The 24,161-nt window shown below is 46.6% G+C and overlaps 1 protein-coding gene across 1 annotated transcript in view; it reads left to right on the top strand.

Moving 5' to 3' along the window:
- The window catches only part of LOC117044645 (extensin-like), a 47,366-nt gene that overhangs the window by 15,718 nt on the left and 7,487 nt on the right, over nucleotides 1–24,161 (top strand). Inside the window, exon 4 of the mRNA XM_033145453.1 lies at nucleotides 7,052–7,129. Within this exon, the coding sequence (XP_033001344.1) occupies nucleotides 7,052–7,129 (78 nt within the window). The remainder of the gene's footprint in view (nucleotides 1–7,051; nucleotides 7,130–24,161) is intronic.

The raw sequence follows: 24,161 nt of genomic DNA, 5'->3' as shown, positions 1-24,161 counted from the left end.
AGCATTTCCCTAAGAGAATTTTTAATGAGGGTCGGGAGCGATAGAAAGAGATTGGGGTGTGTTTGTATGTGTGGGTGGTCCTTCGCCCCTCCCTTAAGCCGGGAGTCTCAACGACCCTGTAAGTTAGGGTTGGTTGGAAGAGCAGGAATGGCCCCAGATCAGCCAGTGAAGTTAATTGTTCTCCCCCCAGTTCCATGTTTTCTAGGACTCATATCTGGCAGGAAGACCCTCTGAGCGCCACTGCACTGTGCTGGACAGGTGCTTGCCCCAGGGTCAATTCAATAAGAAATGTGCAGAATTTTCCTCTTTTACCAACGAATTACCCACGAAAATGAGACAGGCGCCTGAATCCTGCCCTTTTTGTTTCAGGAATCTTTCCCTGCGGTGTGGCCCAGTCAGTTATGGAATTTTAAGGGCATAGCTGCAGAAAGGGTTTTTGTTCATAGCTGTCAACTTTTCCCTTTTCTTGCGAGTAATTCTATTCGGATTAAGGGGAATTTCTCTTAAAAAAGGGAAAAGTTAACAGCTATGGTTTGTTGTCCTGGGGTGTTTGTTGAACCAACGTTATCGTATTTAGAGCTTATGTTTTTTACTTGTAGGCCCCTTCGATGGCTTCACACTACAAACACAGCTTATAAATTTGTTAACAATAATTTAAAATAATAACCCTACCAATTCTCGATCTCACTTTGCTTGAAACCCATTTTCAAAACAATACGCAGTATGTACTTTTGTTACCCAATAAATCTTTTAATAACTCGTTTTAAAAAGGAGAAAGAAACCATTCTCTCTAAAATGCCAACATTTATGGAATATTAAGGACATAGCCAAATAAAAGGGGTTTTTTGTTTTTAGAACTTATGTTTTTTTATGTTTCTTTCTCTTTTATCTTGTAGGCCGCTGCGATGGCTTCATGCCTAGGAAGCAGCTTATAAATTTTGTTAAATAAATAATTTAGAGTAGTAACCGCCGTCTCTGTTTCTTTAAACCGGATCACTGTAGAAGTTGCACCCAATTCTGATCTCGCTGTGCTTGAAATCCATTTTGTCCCAAATGCCAAACATTTCAGGTTCCTTCTGACATTTTTTTCCCTTGGGGACCCAAGTCTCTCACCTGAAATGAAAGCCTTCCGAAAGGGCTCCCAAAAGGCTTCCTTCATCCCCATTTAAAGCGCCCCCTTTTAACCTCAGGGAAAACGACCCCCCAGGAACCAGGAGACAAGCACACGAGTCAAGGTTGCAGCGCCACCCAAGGCGCGCTTACCTGAGAGTAAGTCTCATGGAACTCAAGCGGACTTACTTCGGAGTAAAAATGCTGAGGTTTGCGCAGTCCCTTCGTAGGAAGGGTGGAACGTTACTCAGTACCAATGCCAGACTGTTTTACTAGGCAAAGTTAACTACTTGCACCCAGCCCCCCCCCCAAAATAGAAATTCAATTCTCAGAAACAGTGGTCTTGCAGAAAAAAAATGTAAAGCACAAAACTTGAAACTGCTAAATGTATTTTAAATTGCAATAATGAATAATACGACAATCTTTGATCATGATTATATTTGATTTCTCAAACATAAAGGAACATGTAATAGTGCACGAACAATTTCAAATAATCGTGTGAGTTGTGATGTTAAAATTTAAGTCTCATAAATGTTTCACTACCAAGCATATCAAAATCTCTTTGCGTATGTTATTTTCCTTTGCAAATGTGGTAAACGATTCCTTCAAGGAAACCAAAGGCAACCAACCACACCCTAAGCCACCCCCAACCTCTCTCACCACCAAGAAAATACAACAGGCGAATAGTAAAAGAACCCACACAAAGTACGCTGACACAAAACCCCCACATACAGTATGCAGAAGAATAGCAGCATAGGCCGGACCCCCTCCCCACTCCCCACTCACCATTCCCACCCCTCTTTTTATTCTTTTCCTAACATAACACTGTATGCAACACTAATGTCTCACAACAAAAGAAACTGATTTGTAGAAAGCACAACTTGAAAAAGAGACAACGCACGTATTTTTATAAACAAATAAATTTTAAATTAAAAAACCCCCACTTCTGTTTCAGTGTATCTGAAGAAGTGTGCATGCACACGAAAGCTCATACCAAGAACAAACACAGTTGGTCTCTAAGGTGCTACTGGAAAGAATTTTTTATTTTGTTTTTTCCATTAATATAGTTGCCAAGCCAATCAGCCTTTTCGTAACACTGTTGAGCGTATGTAAGTTTTTATAAGTTTGAGCTTTGAGAAACGGCGCCCACCACTTGCCAATTGAAAGTGTGAGAAGTGGTACTCATTGTGGCAGCATAGACTTTCGAAGCCTTCGACCTATTCATATAAAAAAAAATAAAACAATGTCAGAAATTATAAGATCTATACAAAAAGCAATCGATATAAAAACTGTGCTCCTCAAAAGTCTCTCGCCCTAGGCGGCTTCTCTGGGACATGAAATTGGCTTGGGCGTGTCTATCCGGAGAGATTTCAGCCAGCTCTACATCAAAGGGGTCAATGATATTTGGAGCAGGTGGGAAGGGTTTTTACTCTTGTTATATCTTCATTGAGGTAGACTGCACTAATCAAATCAGAATGGTCCCACATCCCGTTGCCAAGCCTCAGCAGCTGATTGAGGACTTGCTAATTAGTACTGACTAACTCCATGGAAACGATACAACAACAACAACAACTCTCATTGCAACATAAATCAACTTCCAAATCTCTGATGACTATGGAACGATGGCGATGGGCCTGAATTGGTCTTATCTAGATCCGTGATGGGATAAGGGATGCCAAATGCAATGGGGAAGAGCCAAATTATTTTTCTGGGCTAGGTAGAGAAACTTCTAAGAGAAAGGTGATTCTTCAAAACCATCTTGAACGTGCTGGATTTGCAGTTTCAGAGAGGTTACTGGAATATTATTCCAATTAACTGTGGTTTAAAACTGCAGTCTGCATTGCAAATGGCTGCAAACCTCCGAAAAATATCCACACTTAAAAGCCCACAAATGGGAGTTCTCTCCTGGATGATAGGCAGGAAATTCAAAGGGCGGTTCTCTCCCACTCTGATTTGTTTGGTTACTATTTATTAACAAGAAAACTAAAAATAATAATAATTTATGAGTATCTTGAGTATTATTTAACTTCATCCAATATCGGAGGCGGCGCGGGAAGAAACACACTGTATAGTTCCTGTATATGGGAGACGATTTATAGACTATATGGTAAAAGATGAGACGCTTAAGTTGGTGCAGTAAACGCTTGCCACAGCACACTAAGAGAAAACAACCCAATTTATATCCCTTTAATAAGCGATTGTTTATTTTAAATTAACAACAACACAGAAACTATATCTTTAAGTATAATGTTCTGTAAACTAGCTAGGGTTGCCATATTCAAAAGGTTGTGAGCTTGTTTGTTTTTTAAGAAACCCATTAGAATACTGTAGTGATTTTAAGCTTTTTGAGTTGTTTCCGCGCTTTTTCCATCGCGTTGCCTTACAGCCGATTCGGCAATATTCCCACTCCCAACGCTATTTTACACCCGAAAACCAGGGACCGAATAGACAAATCTTTATTACAACTGATAACTAACGAAACAAACCATTAACATTTTTAAAAACCTGCAAGAAATGTGTTCTTGGTTAGGAACTTCCTGGGTGGGTTGAAAGACTGCCCTAAACAACGTTATGTGGTTTGTGCCATCATGGAACTTTCACTGACCTTCATCAATAAACACACCTCAATATGCATTTCGAGGGCATTTTATGTCCAATGTGGGTTTTTTGTTTCCAATAGGAAAATGGTAAATTGTACCTTGCTGAAATTTGGGAACACAGTATAGGCGGACTTTTGTAGCAGTGACTTAGAAGGATTACCCGAAGGTCCACTTATATGTATACCGCACCATGTTGTTGTGAGGATAAAATGGCAGAAGGAAGAACAATTTTTAGCTCCTTTGGGGGGGGGGAGAGAATATAATGCAAATGTGGAGTACTGGCAGAATGTTTGCTTCAAAAATCATTTTCGCCCTGCCTGCCTTATTTTACCCCCGTTGCTGCCTTAGACTTTATTGGAGCGGGAAAACTTTCAAAACTTTTGAGCTGCTACTGCTCGAACCTTCACCAAAGCAATGAAATTGCAGTGTGTGAATAAAGTACAACAGTAGTTGACCCAACCTGGACAGGTAGAAAAAAAACCACCTTCCTGTCCTCACAAGAAAGACCCGTCGAGGCCAGCACCATCCTCTTCTCACTGGGGCCAGTCAGGGGCCTATAGAGAGCTAGCAACCACACCGGCGATTCCCAGCAAACTGAGAGTCAAAGGCACGGCGTCTTTTACAGAGAATGTAACCCCCTCCGTATTTAAACCTTAGCTCAACCTCCCCCCTTTCCAATCCCTAGGGAAGAGATGGCGAAGCTGGAGCCCTGAAGATGTGTGGGACTCAATTGCCTCTGACCACTGGTCATGCTGGCTGGTCCCGATGGGAATTCTAGCCCAAGCACACCTGGAGAGACCCCCCTCTCTGCATCCCTGCCACGGGCTGCCCCGCCACCTCCTCGAAAGAGCGAGCCTGGTCCCTTGGGCTGTTCTCTGCTGACTCCCCTCCCCACCCATCTTCCAGGTCGGGACTCCGGGGGCGCATCAAGTGAAAGGCCAAAGTCCAGGTTCCCCGTTTGTTTGAAGAAAAACAACAACCCATTCGCCAGTTTGTGCTCGGTTTCATGAACCTCGCTTTGCATTCCGTTGCAACCCAGGCGGCGCTTTTATCAGCATCATCGCTAGGCAGCACCTTCTTTACAGCTACCTAGCCTAGCTTTGGTGTCTGTGTGAGATATATAGGGATGCGTGTGCGTGCGTGATCCTTGCTATTTATTACATTCCTAGATTGCCATCTTTGATGCTGATTAGGCCAGCTCAACCAACAGCGATTCCAAAACATACACAAAACACACTCAAAAATAAGGAGGAAGGGGTGGGGAGGTCTCCCCGAGGTGTTCTTAGGCGAGGGAGGCTCTCCTTCAGCGCCAGGGGGCCCCACCCAAGGGGGACCAATGGCTGAGCCGGGAGATCCCGCCGACGCCCTTTCGGCGGCCTAGAAAAGGACCCACCGCAAGGCCTGCGCCCACATTTCATCCACACCACCCGACGAGAACAGCAAAAGATGGCTTTCCGCGCCTTCCAGAAGGACCTTCCCGTCGCTTCGGAGGAGCCACCTGCTTTTCTTCCCTCCTCTTCCTCCGGCTCCGGTAAGTATCTCACCTTCGAGGCCAAGAGCGGCGTTAGATTGGGGGGGGGGGCAACTTAGGGAAAGCAACCTGCTTATATGCACGCCGCTTTTCTCCTCTGCAGAGATCCCGCCATGCAACCGGTTTGGCTCGTCGGACCGGAGGACGAGATTCAAGTTCACCGATTTCCAGCTGGACGTCCTGGAAACAAGGTTCGGTGTACAACCGAACCCCACCTACTACCAGAGGATGTTGCTGGCATGCCTCACTGACATCCCTGAGGATCGCATCCAGGTGCGTTGCGGGGGGAGAGATGGTTTGGGGGGGAGGACCCGATTCTGCCGACAAGAAAGGACCCGATTCTGCCGGAAAGAAAGGCGAGAGGGGAGGACCTCGGGTAGAGACTGGGGGGCCCAGGAGGAGAATCGACCGGGAGCTCCCTTCCAGGTCTGCCTCTTGTCTTGCCAACCCTCGAGCCTGGGCGCCTTTCTCGGGACGCCCGTCGCCTGTGCTCAGGTCCTTGCAGAGCCAGGCAGAGGCCCGGGCCAGGTAGATAATGTGGCCCTTTTTAAAAAAAAATGTTTCAAGGCTTGAATCCTATCTGCATATAAAGACAAAATGGAAAATATAGATATACAATAGTGCTTTTTAAAAATACATAGGGAAAAGGATTATTTAAGTATTAACATTGATATAATGGTGAGCGATTGTGAATATGCTGCGGAGGCCCCCTCTGGAATCGGAGGCCCATGTGACCCCCCCCCCCCGTTTGGGCCTGCCTGTGCTCGACGGGCAAGGGAAACTCCGCCGGGGACCTTCCTTGGCCGAGGCGAGCAGGGCTGGAGAGCTTCCAGGGGAGGCGATGCTCCTCTCTCCCCCGGCCTCGCCTTCTCACTTCCTCGTGGCGCTCGCTCCTTCCGCGATCGGCCCGCCTCCCTCGCAAGAAGGCTCCCTCCCAGGGCTGGCGTGGCCCCGCGTGTCCTTCCCGCTCCCTCCCGGCTGGGTCTCGGGGGTCGCGTCCTCTTCCGGGCTGGAGACCAGCGTCCTCCTTATGGGGAATGAATGAGGCTCCTCGTGGCATTTTGTTCGAGGGGAGCGGGGGAACCGCCCAGGGAGAAGCAAATATGGCGGGAGGGAGGCCTCTGCTTCTCCTCTAAGGACATGGAGATGGCGGCGGGAAGGCTGCAGGGCCCCTTTCTGTGGGGCCTGACGAGACCCCCTCACGGAGCCACCTTCGAGGTCTTTTCCTCGCTTCGGTGGGGGGGGGGACTGATGAATTTCAAGGCAGGTTTTTTTTTTCTTCGCATGGGGAATTGGGCAGGTTTAGGAGGGAACATGGGGAAAAGGATAAAAGGTCCAGGGATATTATCATGATCAAATTCAGTGTGTGGAACTTGACTGGATCCCCCATGATCTGGCCCTTTCTGGTGGGAATCCAAGACCAATAACATAAAGAGATGGTGGCAGGGGGAGAGGCTCAAGTCTACCATCCTTGGTTTCTTGAGAACACCTGTGGTCATGCTCCTCTTCTTATTCCTCACAGCTCTGGTTCCGGAACCGGCGGGCAAAGGCACGGAGGGCAAATCGTGAAAATTGCCCTCCAGAAAATGTGTCCTCCAGGCCGGCTTCACACCTGTTGCTCAGGTTCCAAATGTTGGCATGCCAGTGCCTTCCATTCCTCAAAGCTGCAGTCTGCCGTGTCACCTGCCAAGATATTGTCAGACTCCAAGCTTTGGCCTGCAGCCACTTCACCAGGTCCAGCCTCCAAGCTTTGGCCTGCAGCCACCTCACCCGGCAGCCTCCAAGCTTTGGCCTGCAGCCACTTCACCAGGTCCAGCCTCCAAGCTTTGGCCTGCAGCCACTTCACCAGGTCCAGCCTCCAAGCTTTGGCCTGCAGCCACCTCACCAGGTCCAGCCTCCAAGCTTTGGCCTGCAGCCACTCACCAGGTCCAGCCTCCAAGCTTTGGCCTGCAGCCACTTCACCAGGTCCAGCCTCCAAGCTTTGGCCTGCAGCCACCTCACCAGGTCCAGCCTCCAAGCTTTGGCCTGCAGCCACCTCACCAGGTCCAGCCTCCAAGCTTTGGCCTGCAGCCACCTCACCAGGTCCAGCCTCCAAGCTTTGGCCTGCAGCCACCTCACCAGGTCCAGCCTCCAAGCTTTGGCCTGCAGCCATCTCACCAGTTCCAAGCATGGAGTCAGTCCCCCCCAAATGCTATATCAAAATAAATTTTGTCATTTTTAGCCTAACATAAGACTCTGTTTTTGTTGCATGAGGGGGGGAGCAATGTCAGAAGTGGCCAAATGCAGTCAGAAATCTTGTGGGTGTCCTTGGGGCAGTTATTTGTTGTCATCTCCACTTTAACCATGCAGGTGTGGGAATGTTGTGGATAGTAGGAGAGGATATATTGATTCAATATTATCCTTCCCCTCTCACACAAGTGAGTTATATAGCAGAGCTCATTCCCCTTTACACAACAGTTGCTGATTCATTTGAATCTCTCTAGTCAAACAATCCAATGGGCATGCTTGTAGTTAACTACACTACACTGTAGTGCATCTTACATCCTTGTATGGGTGGACCCCAGAACCAGCAGCCAGCATCAGAAGCACTGGCAAAAATGGAAGAGAGTGGCAAAATAGAAAGATGGCTGCATGACTGGCCCCCTGGTAGGATCTGCAAGGTCACATGCAGGGGGAGGATGCTCCAGACCAGGTGGAACAGGAAACTACCTTGGCTGGAGTAACATCCCCCTATCTGTGTGTCCACTCTAGGGAAACAATGTTTTACTTGACTGCTCCAATGGATTACATCCCACGGCAGGGTCATGAGGAGGAAGCACCTCATCTTGCACTCAAGGGGGGTGGGAGGAACTGTTAAGGCAGGGGTCTGCAACCTTTAAGACAAAAAGAGCCACTTGGACCCGTTTCCGAAGAGGGAAAAAAAAACTGGGAGCCGCAAAACCATTGCGGCCCACAAAAATATAAAACCCAGAAGCTCATAGCACAATTTAGACAGGTAATGAAGAGCAGGTAATGAAGGCAAAATGGCAAAATATCACGAAACGCTCCCCCCCCGCCAAACAACAAGCACTGTATTAAAGGAACCGTCTGAACGCCTGACGCTGCAGGGGCAAATCTAGAAGGGGAAATCCACCCCCCAGAATACTTACGCCCCATGAACAGCACAAATACAACCCTAAAAGTTTAGCAAACTTATGCAAAAGCACACAGCATGCACACTGCCCCAATCACTATTGGCCAGCAGAGGGGCTGGGCAAGGCAGCTGAGAGGGGCTGAAGCAGGGGGCTGATCACGTCCCCCCTGCAGGCGCGGGAAAACATTCGTTCAAATGGATAAAATCCTTCTTTCAGTCCATGGGACTCCCGCTTCTAGGGGGGGGGCAGGGGGCTTCTAGGGGGGCGCTGCCCCCCCTGCCCCCCCCATCGGTACGCCCATGCTCGGGCCCCTTTCGCCACGCTGCTTAAGGGAAGTCTCCTGCGCGCCCCCGAAACAGAGCCCGGGACCGGTCGTCCCGAGCTTTTTCCCGCGCCTATATCAGCCCGTTGGGCCGTCCTTAGCTGAACAGTGGGCTTCCTTTTCCTTCCCAGACTGCCACGTGCCCTGGAGCCGGGCCCTTCCACTTTTTTAAAAGAGGGCTTCCCCCTCGCCCGCTGCCCCTGGCCCAGCCCGCAGCTGCCTCCTTACCTCGTTGAGTCGTCGCGCCTCGTCGAATCGCAGCAGCCAGCAGCTCCACCCAGCAGCAGCCAAACACAAGCGCCAGGACAGGCACCAAGGAGGGAAGCTGCTGCGGTCTGCTGCTGCGCCTGCGCTGGCATGAAACGAGGCACGCATGAGCAGCACAGGTCGCCAGCAAGGTAGAGAAGTGGGTGGGCGCAGGCGGGCCAGCAGCGCGGCGCAGCGCCCCCTACATTTGGGCGCTAAACGCACCGGCCCTGCCCGGAGCCGCAGCAAAGGTGCAAAAGAGCCGCAATGCGGCTCCGGAGCCGCAGGTTGCAGACCCCCGTGTTAAGGGGAGGCTCAATAATCATCCCAGGGGCTGGGTGTGGGGTCTAAGACACCTTGGCTTTTTGTTGCCTGCCATTGTTTACCTGACCTTCCTTTCAGGGTCTCAAAGCAGCATACAAGTGAATAAAATAGAATTGGGGGGGGGGGAGAGAGAGAGATGGGAATTTATGGCAGAAATGCAATAGCCTAAGGCAACTCAATGACCCATAACAAGATTCTGAAATGTTGCTTTAAAATTGGTACTTTTATATCTTACCTTTCCTCCCTTGAAGCAGGAGGCTGGTTATGTATGTGTCCTATTCTTCTGATATTGCCAACATTTTATAGAAATATTTCCACATATGGAGTCATTCACCACCACCCCTGGTCCAGCTTTCCCCCCTTTTTTGAACTCAAGCTTTTCCCCTTCTCCATTAAGCCCCTGTATATTGTGATACTCCTTGTGTGTTTTATGACAAACTTTGGTTTTGGGCTGGTTCCGGAGAAGCTTGTGAACGGGACGGGAGGGGGGAGAAACCTCTCGCTCTTCCTTGCCTTCCTGACTTACCGCCGGGAGAGAGGCTGCTGCTGCTTGCTGCTGCCTGCCCTGTGCAGAAACCTTTCCTCCGCTCAGGTCCTTCCCACAATGAAGGCACTGGGCAAAGGTTGGGTCTACTGTCACCTCCAAAGTGCCCCCAGACTTCCAGTTCCTCCCACTGCTGCAATGGCGGCAACAGCGGGGAGAAGGGGGCTGGAGATGACCTATAGCTATTGTATCCCCTGTTGCTGTGTTGTACCAATGATGTGCCAAGAAGCCACCATGCCTTGCCACCACCATCTGCCGCCCTGCCCTCCGCTTGAACTGAAGGAAGCTACTTCAGTCTGTATTCCATAGCTCTCAATGACCCTGACAAAAAAAGAAACAAAAATGAACAGGTAGTAAACATTATTAAAGCAAGCCCATTTATTGACATAAAAATTACCAGCAGAATTTGCACTTTATTGAATTTCTATGCCACCCTTTATTCAAGGACCACAAAAGTGGTTGAGAATACAAAAATGTGTAACGTAGTAACGAGCTGGGGTAAATTGTTTTTTGTTACTATGCTATGTATTTTTGTGTTTTCTGTTTTGTAAACAGCCCAGTGAGCAATTATCCGATCACCAATGTTTCTATTCTTCTTAGTGTATGTGTGGGACTTTGAGTCGGTGCCACTTTTGTGGGTTCTCTTACTATTCGCTTGTTGTCTTTCCTTGGAGAGAGGTTGAGGGTGGACTAGGCTGTGGTTGGTTGTCTTTGGTTGACTGTAGTGAGATTTGTTTTTGTGTGAGAGTGTTTTTGGATCAGGTTACAGATTGATCCGTAAAGTATGGGCAGATTCTGTTGTTTTCTTGTTGGCTGTGTGTGTGATAAAGGGGAGCCATACAGGGGTGAAGAGATCTTTTTCTGTTTGTCCCTGTGTCAATTTCAGTTTATTGGCTAGTTGTACTAGGTGTTGGCGGATTCTTGTTGTTTTCTTGTTTGTCTGTGTATATGATAAAGCGGAGCCATACAGGGGTGAAGGCATCTTCTTCTCTTTGTCCCCGTGTCAATTTCAGTTTATTGGCTAGTTGTACTAATAAGGCTGTTTTCCCATACTATTTGATACCATTGGTCTATGCTTACTCCTGACAGGTCTCTCCTGTGTTTGCCTATGATGCTTCTGGCTTCTGAGAGTAGTTTGGGTTATGGGCCCTTCATGATATGAGTGGGCATTATCTTGGAAGATGTTTAATGGGGCCAGTTCCAGGGTGATGTCTAATAATGCTTAGTTATTTTGCATATTTCTTATATGATTGGTGTCCAAGAGATACATTTTGGGACATTCCCACCACACGTGGAGGTATGTGCCTATGGAGGTGCATCCTCTCCAGCATTTTTGTGAGTTTCCTGGGTGTATTAGCACTAATTTTCCGTGGTGTTAGGTACCATTTGTAAGTGAGCTTCAAAGTGAGTTCTTTCCTTTCGCTGATACAGATTTAAAGGGAGGTTTAGCCCACATTCTGGTCCAATGGGTGGGTTAATTTCGGGGATGGTGTAGGGTGTGATTGTTCATTTGTGGTTGGCTGTAGTGATCTTTGGTTTCCTGTCAAGACACCCATTTTAAAAAACTCAAGTTAGCAATTTTTAGTGTGTGGCACGTGCACAAGTTGTTCCTTTGCCTAGGGCACAAAATAGCCTGACACCAGCACTGCCCATGGGGGAAGCTTGTGAACAGGATCACATCCTTAGCAGTAAGTGTTAGAAACTCTCCCATTTCTCCATCCCCAAAGTTATGGGATGTGAAACACATAGCAACCAAGTACAAGATTCCTAGAGTGGAACAATATGAGGGGTGTTTGGCAATTCCTGTTTCATCCTGGGCTGGGACAAACTTCCTCTGCATGTGATTAGAGGTGGGTGTGACCTTACCTGCCCAGGTAACCAAAGGGCAAGGCAGGAATCACACTTCCTCTTTCCTCTCTCTGACTCCATTCGTTTTAAGAGGGATATAAGGATTACTAGGAATCTTATATTTAGAGGTTAAACAAGCCTGCAGCAAGCTAACTGCTGTGCAATTAAAAAGGGGAATGTTTAAAACTGCTAAGTTATAGAACTTGCTAGTGCAAGTTAGGAATGATATTATTAAACAATATATCCTCTCCTGCCTCCCTGAACATTCCCACAAAAGTCACCAAACTCAGAAATATTTATTCATTTACATCTTTATTTATCTGATTTCATTTCAATGCCTGCTAACATACAATAGATCTCAAGGCGGCATACTGACAGATGCATAGAAGCATCACAATTAAAACCAAAATATACACAAAATACGCTCAAAGTGAGAGGAGGAAAAACAAAAATTATTGAACAGAGCCACCTAACCTTCAGGCGGCCAAGGTGTATGTGTGTACGCATGCCATGCAGGCTTCTTGACTGGCTCTGCTCCTTTTTCTGGGGGGGGGGGGCGGGACACACACACCAATGACTGAGCTGGGAGATCATTCAGTGCCTATAAAAGGGCCCCCTGTACCTTCTACACCCCATTCTATCCCCACAACCTGATCAGAGGAGCAGGAGATGGCTTTTCGCGCCTTCCAGAAGGACCTTCCCGTCGCTTCGGAGGAGCCACCTGCTTTTCTTCCCTCCTCTTCCTCCGGCTCCGGTAAGTATCTCACCTTCGAGGCCAAGAGCGGCGTTAGATTGGGGGGGGGGGCAACGTAGGGAAAACAACCTGCTTACTTAACACGCCGTTTTTCTGCTCTGCAGAGATCCCGCCATGCAACCGATTTGGCTCGTTGGACTGAAGGATGAGGATTCGAGGAGCAGGAGATAGCTTTCCACACCTTTGAGAATGACCTCCACCTCTCTTCCCAGGAGACACCTGCTCCTCTTCCCTTCCCTTCCTCCTGCTCCAGTAAGTATCTCACCTTTGAGGCCAAGAGTGGTGCCAGATTTGGGGGGGGCAAGTTAGGGAAAGTGGAACCTGCTTAATGCCCCACTTTTCTCCTGTACAGAGATCCCGAAATGCAACCGACTTGGCTCGTCGGACTGGAGGATGAGGATTAAGTTCACCGACTTCTAGCTGGACATTCCAGAAACAAAGTTCGGCGTGCAACCGAATCCCAGCTACTAGCAGAAGATGTTGCTGGCCTGCCTCACTGACATCCCCGATGATCACATCCAAGTGAGTTGCGGGGGCAGAGATGGTCAGGGGGGGAGGACCCCGATTCTGCCAGCAAGAAAGGCGAGAGGGGAGGACCTCGGGTAGAGATGCTTCCAGCCAAGGGAAGACAAAGGAACAATCTCCTTATGGGATACTATATATATATATATACCTGGAATGTAACTTAAGTCTGCCTTCTGGGATCCAGTTGTGAACAGAATGTGTGAGTAAACTTTTATACAAGACTGTGTCGTGTCTATTTTTTTAAGGAGGGAATAAAAGGAATTACCAGGAAACTTATTTTAGAGACTTAAACAAGTCTGGCAAAACGTTATCCGCTGTGTGAGTTTAAAAAGGGGGGTGTTACTCTGCTAAACTGTAGAACTTGTTAACACAAGTTGGGAAGGATATAATTAAACTATATATTCTCCCCTGCCTCCCTGAACATTCCCACACAAATTAATAGTAAACAATTCTTCACATGCTTTAACAACAGAGGGAAAGCTTTTCTCCTCTACAGAGATCCCGACATGCAACCGACTTGGCTCGTCGGACCAGAGGACTAGGACAGCATTCACCGAATTCCAGCTGGATGTACTAGAAACCAAGTTCGAGCTGCAACCGAAGCCGGGCTACTATCAATTCTTCACACACTTTAACAGAGGAAAAGCAAGTCTTACAATTACGCCTTGGATTTGTTCCTAAGCCTCATTACAATGCCTTTCATACTAGTGTAGATTTATATAATTTTTTACGTAACACGTTTGGCACTAAGGATCTACAGCCACAGCAATTTAGACCTAAATCATATTTTGTTCTGCCCAGTTCTGATCTTTCCACCACATGCTGCCTTTTGTTGATCATGCTCTTAGCCAGCAGCACATGGCTCATCCTTTACAGAGGATGGAAGCCACAAGGTAGAAAGTTTGAGGCTTCTTTTCTCTGAAACTGCAACTACAAGATAAAGCCTGACATTTGAACAATATCAACTTTACCATTACTTTTAAAAGACGACCATCGTATCATTGTTTTAAGAGGAAACTAATGGGGAAATTTGCCAGGAACAAGCCAGACTGGATTGCTCAACTTCTATTATTCTAACGAATCCATCAACTTGCTTCCAGCAATATGCAAGGGAACGTGCTCTGCTACTACCTCACTAGCATTTAGTGAGGAAGGATAATATTGAATCAATACAATATATCCTCTCCTACTATCCACAACATTCCCACACATCTGGCCAGTCCTGGTGGGAATCCCGAGTCCATTAACATGGAGGGGTGGGAGACTCCAGTCTGCCATCCCTGCTTTCTTGAGAACACCTGTGCCCACGCTCCTCCTCTCATTCCTAACAGCTCTGGTTCTGCAACCAGAATCATGAGAACTGCTCTCCATAATATGTCTTCCAGAGCCGTCTTTACACCTGCCGCTCACGTTCAAAATGTCGGCCTACCATTGCCTCCCCTTCCTCCAAGCTGTGGCCTACCACTTCACCTGCGAATACATATTCAACCTCCAAGCTTCAGCCTGGCTCCACTTCCAGTGCCTCCAAGATTCAGCCTGCCACCAACTCAGCAGTTCCTAGCAAGGAGCTTGACAGCCCTTCAAACCCCAGATCAAATAAATTTCATTATTTTTAGCCTTCCGGAGGACTAGTGTTTTTGTTGTGTGAGGGGGTTAGCAATGTCAGAACTGGTCCATGCAGTCGGAAAAAAACTACCCCAGGAGAAGCAGATATGCAGAATAAGAGAGGATTTCCTCCAAGGACATGGAGGTTGCAGAGGGAAGTTTGCAGGGCAGCATTTCTTTGCATGCTCCTCAGGAACAAGGAGGGGGAAATCCCTTGAAGGGCCCACCTTTGAGGTCTTTTCCTTGCTTGGGTTTGCTTTTGGTTGGGGGGGGGTATTTTTCCAAAAGTGAATTTCAGGGCAGGTGTTTTTTTTTTCTTTTCACGAAGGCAAAGAGGGCACAGGCTTGGCAGATGTCTCCTGGAGATCCCTCCAACGAGGCTCCGCTGGGCCCACCACCTCCCTCGGATGCATAGGGGTCTTGTTCCATCCCGCTCTCCCACCAGATGTCACGGTGATAAAGAACTACTGTACACCGCTTTTAGAGGACATCTAAAGACAGCCTGAAAAGGAAATGCAAGAAACAAAATGCAAGCAAGCAAGAAACAAAATGGAAGAAAGCAAAGTGGCTGTCCAATGAGGCCTTACAAATAGCGGGAGAGAGAAGCCAAGCAAAATGCGAGGGCGATAGTGAAAGATACAGGAAATTGAATGCAGATTTCCAAAAAAAAGCAAGGAGAGATAAGAGGGCCTTCTTAAACGAGCAATGCAAAGAAATAGAGGACAACAACAGAATGGGGAAAAACAGATTTGCTCAAGAAAATTGGAGATATGAAAGGAACATTTCGTACAAAGATTACCATAATAAAGGACAAAAGTGGAAAGGACCTAATAGAAGAAGAAGATATCATGAAGAGGTGGCAAGAATACACAAAGGAATTATGCCAGAAAGATATGGAGGTCTCGTATACCCCAGGCAGTGTGGCTGCTGACCTTGAGCCAGACATCCTGGAGAGTGAAGTCAAATGGGCCTTAGAAAGCACTGCTAATAACAAGGCCAGTGGAAGTGATGATATCCAGCTGATCTATTTAAAATTTTAAAAGATGGTGCTGTTAAGGTGCTACACTCAATATGCCAGCAAATTTGGAAAACTCAGCAGTGGCCAGAGGATAGGAGAAGATCAGTCTACATCCCAATCCCAAAGAATGCTCCAACTACCACACAATTGCGCTCATTTCACACGCTAGCAAGGTTATGCTTAAAATTCTACAAGGCAGGCTTAAGCAGTAAGTGGACCAAGAACTCCCATAAGTGGAAGCTGGATTTCGAAGGGGCAGAGGGACCAGAGACCAAATTGCAAACATGCGCTGGATTATGGAGAAAGCTAGAGAGTTCCAGAAAAACATCTACTTCTACTTCATTGACTACGCAAAAGCCTTTGACTGTGTCGGCCACAGCAAATTATGGCAAGTTCTTAAAGAAATGGGAGTGCCTGATCAACTCATCTGTCTCCTGAGAAATCTCTTTCATCCTCCTTTCATCCCTAACAGCTCTGGTTCTGGTCCTGCTGGGCAAAGGCACAAAGGGCAAATCATGAAAATTGTCCTCCAGAAGAGGTGTCCACCTCCAGGCCCTTATTTACACCCACTGCTCTGCTTCCTATTTTAGCCAGCTACTAGCGCACCTGGGTTCAAGTACCAGCCCATTGCCATCCCACACTCATCCAAGTTCCAGTCTGCATCCACATCTGGCTTCAAACACTATCCTATCACCATCTAATCTGCTTCCAAGCTCCAGCCTTCAACCAATGTACCTGTTCAAAGCTACAACCTGCCACCATCCCACCAGATCCCAGTATGGAGCCTGTCAAGCCCCCAAATCTCAAATCAAAATTAAGTTATTTTTAGGCTACCCAAAGACTGATGTTTTTGCTGAGAGAGAGGAAAGGCAATGTCACAAGTGACTACTCAATGTGGTCCATGCAGTCACAAAGCTGGTGGGTGCTCTGGGGCAGTTATTTGCTTGCAGCTTAACATACAAGGTCATGAGGAGAAAGCACCTCATCTTGCACACAGGGAGGGAAGGCTGAACTTTTAAGGGGAGGCTCATTCCTCAATCCCAGAAGGTCTAAAGAACCTTGTTTGTCAATTACATTGTTCTCCTCACCTTCCTTTCCAAGGACCCAGAGCATCATACAAAGTGTCCTACCTCCTTTTAGCAAGCTAGCGCCATTAAAAACAAACTTTGAGGCAGTCCCTGATCTCAGAGTAACACATCACACAAAAGACGCACCCTGGTTGTTCAGAAAAATGAAGGTGCAGTACAGAGATTCCAAGGAATCCACTTTCAAGTACAACCCTTTTAAATGTGTATCAGCCTCTCTCTCTTCTCACTAAGTGAACATGCAAGTTCTGTGTACTATTCCATTACCCACCCATATTTGCATACCTTGTGAATTTTCCACTTATTTGCCATCTTAATTCAACTGTAAATATTCAGTTGCCCACCCACTTATCTAATTCAACTGGTACTACCAACAGATAAATTATTTTTTTCCAACTAGGCTCCAGGGGTCTATCGAACTTCATTAGACAGCAGGAGCAAGAAATGGATTCACACATCTTCCCAGTTCCAGAGGATCCTCTCCACCTCTACATTGCTTCTCTTCCCTCCACTTCACAGGGTTCCACTAGCTCGGACAAGTATCTAGTCCTCAAGACAGGAGGCTGGCCTTCATGTCAAGGGAGGGAGGAAAGTCAACACTTCTGCAGCTCAAGGGATCCCACAACAAGGGATTCTGCACTGCTGTGGATCAGGATAATCTGACCTGAGGAAGAGGACAGCCTTCAGCCCCTTCCAGCCGGATGTTTTAGAGATGACCTTCAGGGAGGTCCCCAGAGCAGAGCACCACAAAAGCACATTGTCAGCCAGTCTCACCAGCCGGACCCCAACATATCTGGTTAAGAATACATTACTCCTGTTTGCCATTCCTTTGACGACACTGAAGTTAGGAACGGCTGTGTATCTTTCCCATGCTGGAAGAGCATGTCCACCTTTGCTTAGAGGAGAGTCTAGCACCTCCTCCATCCACCTCACACAGTCCCCTCCAGTTCTGCTGGTCCTCAAGGCAGAGAGAGTAAGGCAACCTTGCTAACCCAGCTTGCCCCTGGCAACTCTGGGCAAGTCAGAGCCACTACAGCCCATTGGGCCAGAGTGGCAGGAATCAGAGGGGTCCAGTGTCTACGTCCCACTGGATGTCCTGGAGGAAGTATTCAAAGAGATTATGGCTGTCCAAGGGTGAGTAGAGATGGCTGTCCCAGCCAGACCTATTAGTGATATTCAGAAGCAGAGTGCCTCCTATAATCACAGATGGTCCTGGAGAACTTCTTTCAAGGGAGACTAGTGCAGCTGGTGGAGATTCCAGAGGGTGCAGTTCTGGTGAATGGAGGTGCAATTCATTCTCCCTCTGCCTTGGGAGATGCACAAGACCTCAGTCTCCAGCCTTCTGGGCTTCAGTTGAAGGAGTAGAGTTTGCAGAGCAGGAATGAAGCATCTGAAGAGCAGCATTTGCTGAAGAAATAAATTGGTGCTCCTTTAAATGCACATTCCAGGAGAATATGAGATTCCATGTTCACCTAAGAGGAAAACAAATTATTAAGGAAAAGAATCGGATATGGCTTCCAGTCACTATGTATTGATTATAGATGCCAAAGAAGATAGGAAGTAAAGATTTGTCCATGATTTCATAGAAGCTAAAAATAGCTGTGAGATTCTCAATATACCTGTTTCTCTGTGGATCTTCCTATGTTGTACTAGACTAGCTCAAACTTACAAAAACATGTACTAAGTTGCTGCTGACTGGGAGATCAAACCACAGGTTTCTGGATTGCCTCAAGGTGTTCTTGCATTTTCATCCATGCCCTCAGTCCTCATTCATTCCTGGGACCCCTTCCTCCACCAACAGATCCTCAGTCCAGGGTTCATTATGCCAATATAGGGTCTATATTTTGCCCCCAACCCACGCCTCTTTTCTCACAGGAGTGAAACCTGGAATGCCAATGCCTCATCCTCACCTCCTGCTCTCACACTCACTCACTGCCTTCTGCATACACGTGTGAATGAGGGAGTCAACCAGACAACGATACACCCCCCACAACACTTTCCCTAAGATACCCCCACTCCCTTCTTACACACTTACAACAGACTTAATGAACCAAAATACCCCAACGAATTCCACAGTCTCTGACAGCTCCCAATTTCTCCCCACCCCACTACTCTCACCCCCTTGGCACCGCCACTGAGCCCATGGGGAAAAGTGGGAATTTAAAGAGTGACGGGCTGTACACTAGATTAAACAAACTCAGTGTAGAGCCATCGGTTTCCTTGTGTTTATTTCAACTCATAGTAAAAACAGTCAATCATCCAGTAGGAGTCCGTCGTGCCCCTCCCAAACCCCAGGTTATATATACTAGTTTATTGACACCAACGGTCAGCCTGATAGGCTGATTCAAACTTCCCTCCTGGAGCCGGATTGGACGGCTCCTACGGGCCAATCAAGTTACTGCATTCTAGAATCCTACCTGCCTATTGTTCTGGGATCCAAGCTCAAGACGTAACACTAGAGCAGAAGAAGTCAATCACTCTCTTTCCATACCAACCCAACAGCTAACTCCTGTCGACTCCAACTTTTGGTCAAAAGCCACAGTGTTCTTGGGGAAAACACGCATGTTGCATTCCAATAGTAGACCCTTTGCAACTACCAGTAAAGCTAAATCATCTATCCCCATTCATTTCAATTAGTTTTCCCCAAGAAAAACTGACATTCCTTAGGCCTATCGCATCAGTTTGACTGGGCTGGAGATTAGAGGAATTAATTCCTTTAGAAACAAAAGCAAAACAATTCAGCAGACAAACAGAATGTTAACGGCGGCAACTATTGCATTTCCATTGCAGAGCACGGGGAGAAAAAAAATAATCAACACTTACTGCGTATCCTCGCGGTGTACTCAGCAACCTAGAGACGCCCCAGCAGCAACCTCTTCGCAAACCGAGGACCGGTTGAGTCTGTAGGTGTCCTCCCTGGAGAATATAAAGGGCTGAACCGGATTGGCCCAAATTAAGTCCAGCTGAACCGGATTAGCCCAAATTGGATCCCGGTGTGTCCTGGGAGAGGCTCCCTCCCGCAGCAGAAAGGCAGGAGACGCCTATGTTTTTCAGCGGACGCCGATAAAGTGGCAGGTGACCCCTCCGAGAGCTCCGAGTGCCAGGATTGGGGCAGGGGGGGGCGCTTTAAGTGGATGCTGTGCATACAATCAATGAACGAGGGCCTTTCCTCCTCTCTGCAGTCTTTGCACCCAGGTGTGTCTTTTTTGCAGCCCAAAGGGGTTCATTGCAGGCAAGTCCGTAGGGGCTTCCTTCCTCCCAGGTAAGCGCGCCTAGCATCCTAGTCTCCAAAGGCGAGCTTCTCCAGCTAGCTAAACAGAGAAGCAAAGTCTGTTGAACTTCCTGGGATTAACTCCTGACTAACCTGGTTTTGGGTCGTAGTCGAAAGTGCACCCCAAGGTTTCTCTATCTGACCCAGGCCATGCCTCTCTGTTCCCCATTGCAAAATGGCATTGGACTACTTGACATGGTTGTTGTGAAGGCAGGAAGGTCCATGACTGCAACTTCTTCTACAGGTGTCTTCTATATGTATACCTGTCCAGTTTGGGTCAATTATTTCTGTCATGGGAGCCAACTCCTAGGGTCAAGGGGTTTTCTCTGCCCAGAAAGAAATATTTGAAGTGGCCGGTCCCAATAAAATTGATGGGCATTGCTATTCAAATAGTGTGTGTGCACCATGTCATGTGATCGATTATGCGGGGCGGGGCTTACCTGGGTCCCCCAATATTTTATTCAAGTTGGCACCCCTGACTGCAGTACTCTATTCAGAATAGTGGGGCAGCACCAGGGATGTAAAATTGAATAAAATATGGGGGACAGGTAAGCCCCGCCCAGCGTAATCGATCACATGACACGGTACACACAGCCCAAACCACTAAGGCTGCAATATGATACTTTTTTACCTAGGAGTCAGTCTCCCTGAGACAGTGTGGGGTAGCTATTAGCGTGCTGGACTGGGAACTGGGCTCAATTCCCCCCCCCCCAAGCCATGAAGCCCTCTGCGTGAACCATAGCCAGACACTGCGCCTCAGCCATCTTGCAGGGTTGTTGCATGGATAAAATAGGGCATGTTTATACCTTGAGCTCCCGGGAGGAAAATGAAATAAACTCTGGAGGACATTCTGAGGGTGACAGCATTGTACTAGGAAAGATGGCTGCTGCCCCTTTATTTACCAATACAGTATTACGTTGGAAACGCTTTGTAGCATTTCCCTAAGGAGAATTTTAATGAGGGTCGGGAGCGATAGAAAGAGATTGGGGTGTGTTTGTATGTGTGTGTGGTCCTTCGCCCCTCCCTTAAGCCGGGAGTCTCAACGACCCTGTAAGTTAGGGTTGGTTGGAAGAGCAGGAATGGCCCCAGATCAGCCAGTGAAGTTAATTGTTCTCCCCAGTTCCATGTTTTCTAGGACTCATATCTGGCAGGAAGACCCTCTGAGCGCCACTGCACTGTGCTGGACAAGGTGGCTGCCCCAGGGTCAATGTCAATAAGAAATGTGCAGAATTTTCCTCTTTTACCAACGAATTACCCACGAAAATGAGACAGGCGCCTGAATCCTGCCTTTTTGTTTCAGGAATCTTTCCCTGCGGTGTGGCCCAGTCATTTATGGAATTTTAAGGGCATAGCTGCAGAAAGGGTTTTGTTCATAGCTGTCAACTTTTCCCTTTTCTTGCGAGTAATTCTATTCGGATTAAGGGAATTTCTCTTAAAAAAGGGAAAAGTTAACAGCTATGGTTTTGTTGTCCTGGGTGTTTGTTGAACCAACGTTATCGTATTTAGAGCTTATGTTTTTAACTTGTAGGCCCCTTCGATGGCTTCACACTACAAAACAGCTTATAAATTTGTTAACAATAATTTAAAATAATAACCACTACCAATTCTCGATCTCACTTTGCTTGAAACCCATTTTCAAAACAAATACGCAGTATGTACTTTTGTTACCCAATAAATCTTTTAATAACTCTTTTTAAAAAGGAGAAAGAAACCCATTCTCTCTAAAATGCCAACATTTATGGAATATTAAGGACATAGCCAAATAAAAGGGGTTTTTTTGTTTTTAGAACTTATGTTTTTTTATGTTTCTTTCTCTTTTTATCTTGTAGGCCGCTGCGATGGCTTCATGCTAGGAAGCAGCTTATAAATTTGTTAAATAATAATAATTTAGAGTAGTAACCGCCGTCTCTGTTTCTTTAAACCGGATCACTGTAGAAGTTGCACCCCAATTCTGGATCTCGCTGTGCTTGAAATCCATTTTGTCCCAAATGCCAAACATTTCAGGTTCCTTCTGACATTTTTTTCCCTTGGGGACCCAAGTTCTCTCACCTGAAATGAAAGCCTTCCGAAAGGGCTCCCAAAAGGCTTCCTTCATCCCCATTTAAAGCGCCCCCTTTTAACCTCAGGGAAAACGACCCCCCAGGAACCAGGAGACAAGCACACGAGTCAAGGTTGCAGCGCCACCCAAGGCGCGCTTACCTGAGAGTAAGTCTCATGGAACTCAAGCGGACTTACTTCGGAGTAAAAATGCTGAGGTTTGCGCAGTCCCTTCGTAGGAAGGGTGGAACGTTACTCAGTACCAATGCCAGACTGTTTTACTAGGCAAAGTTAACTACTTGCACCCAGCCCCCCCCCCCAAATAGAAATTCAATTCTCAGAAACAGTGGTCTTGCAGAAAAAAAATGTAAAGCACAAAACTTGAAACTGCTAAATGTATTTTAAATTGCAATAATGAATAATACGACAATCTTTGATCATGATTATATTTGATTTCTCAAACATAAAGGAACATGTAATAGTGCACGAACAATTTCAAATAATCGTGTGAGTTGTGATGTTAAAATTTAAGTCTCATAAATGTTTCACTACCAAGCATATCAAAATCTCTTTGCGTATGTTATTTTCCTTTGCAAATGTGGTAAACGATTCCTTCAAGGAAACCAAAGGCAACCAACCACACCCTAAGCCACCCCCAACCTCTCTCACCACCAAGAAAATACAACAGGCGAATAGTAAAAGAACCCACACAAGTAACGCTGACACAAAACCCCACACATACAGTATGCAGAAGAATAGCAGCATAGGCGCCGGACCCCCTCCCCACTCCCCACTCACCATTCCCACCTCCCCCTCTTTTTTATTCTTTTCCTAACATAACACTGTATGCAACACTAATGTCTCACAACAAAAGAAACTGATTTGTAGAAAGCACAACTTGAAAAAGAGACAACGCACGTATTTTTATAAACAAATAAATTTTTAAATTAAAAAACCCCCACTTCTGTTTCAGTGTATCTGAAGAAGTGTGCATGCACACGAAAGCTCATACCAAGAACAAACACAGTTGGTCTCTAAGGTGCTACTGGAAAGAATTTTTTATTTTGTTTTTTCCATTAATATAGTTGCCAAGCCAATCAGCCTTTTTCGTAACACTGTTGAGCGTATGTAAGTTTTTATAAGTTTGAGCTTTGAGAAACGGCGCCCACCACTTGCCAATTGAAAGTGTGAGAAGTGGTACTCATTGTGGCAGCATAGACTTTCGAAGCCTTCGACCTATTCATATAAAATAAAAATAAAACAATGTCAGAAATTTATAAGATCTAACAAAAAGCAATCGATATAAAACTGTGCTCCTCAAAAGTCTCTCGCCCTAGGCGGCTCTCTCTGGGACATGAAATTGGCTTGGGCGTGTCTATCCGGAGAGATTTCAGCCAGCTCTACATCAAAGGGGTCAATGAATATTTGGAGCAGGTGGGAAGGGTTTTTTACTCTTGTTATCTCTTCATTGAGGTAGACTGCACTAATCAAATCAGAATGGTCCACATCCCGTTGCCAAGCCTCAGCAGCTGATTGAGGACTTGCTAATTAGTACTTGACTAACTCCATGGAAACGACTAAACAACAACAACAACTCCTCATTGCAACATAAATCAACTTCCAAATCTCTGCATGACTATGGAACGATGGCGATGGGCCTGAATTGGTCTTATCTAGATCCGTGATGGGATAAGGGATGCCAAATGCAATGGAGAAGAGCAAATTATTTTTCTGGGCTAGGTAGAGAACTTCTAAGAGAAAGGTGATTCTTCAAAACCATCTTGAACGTGCTGGATTTGCAGTTTCAGAGAGGTCTACTTGGAATATTATTCCAATTAACTGTGGTTTTAAAACTGCAGTCTGCATTGCAAATGGCTGCAAACCTCCGAAAAATATCCACACTTAAACGCCCCACAAATGGGAGTTCTCTCCTGGATGATAGGCAGAAATTCAAAAGGGCGGTTCTCTCTCCCACTCTTGATTTTGTTTGGTTAATATTTATTAACAAGAAAACTAAAAATAATAATAATAATTATTGAGTATCTTGAGTATTATTTAACCTTCATCCAATATCGGAGGGAGCGCGGGAAGAACACACACTGTATAGTTCCTGTATATGGGAGACCGATTTATAGACTATATGGTAAAAGATGAGACGCTTAAGTTGGTGCAGTAAACGCTTGCCACAGCACACTAAAGAAACAACC

Source organism: Lacerta agilis, chromosome 3, assembly GCF_009819535.1.
Source record: "Lacerta agilis isolate rLacAgi1 chromosome 3, rLacAgi1.pri, whole genome shotgun sequence".
Lineage (NCBI taxonomy): Eukaryota > Metazoa > Chordata > Lepidosauria > Squamata > Lacertidae > Lacerta > Lacerta agilis.
Note: the sequence above shows the minus strand (reverse complement) of the source record. Positions and strands in the feature narration are given on the sequence as shown.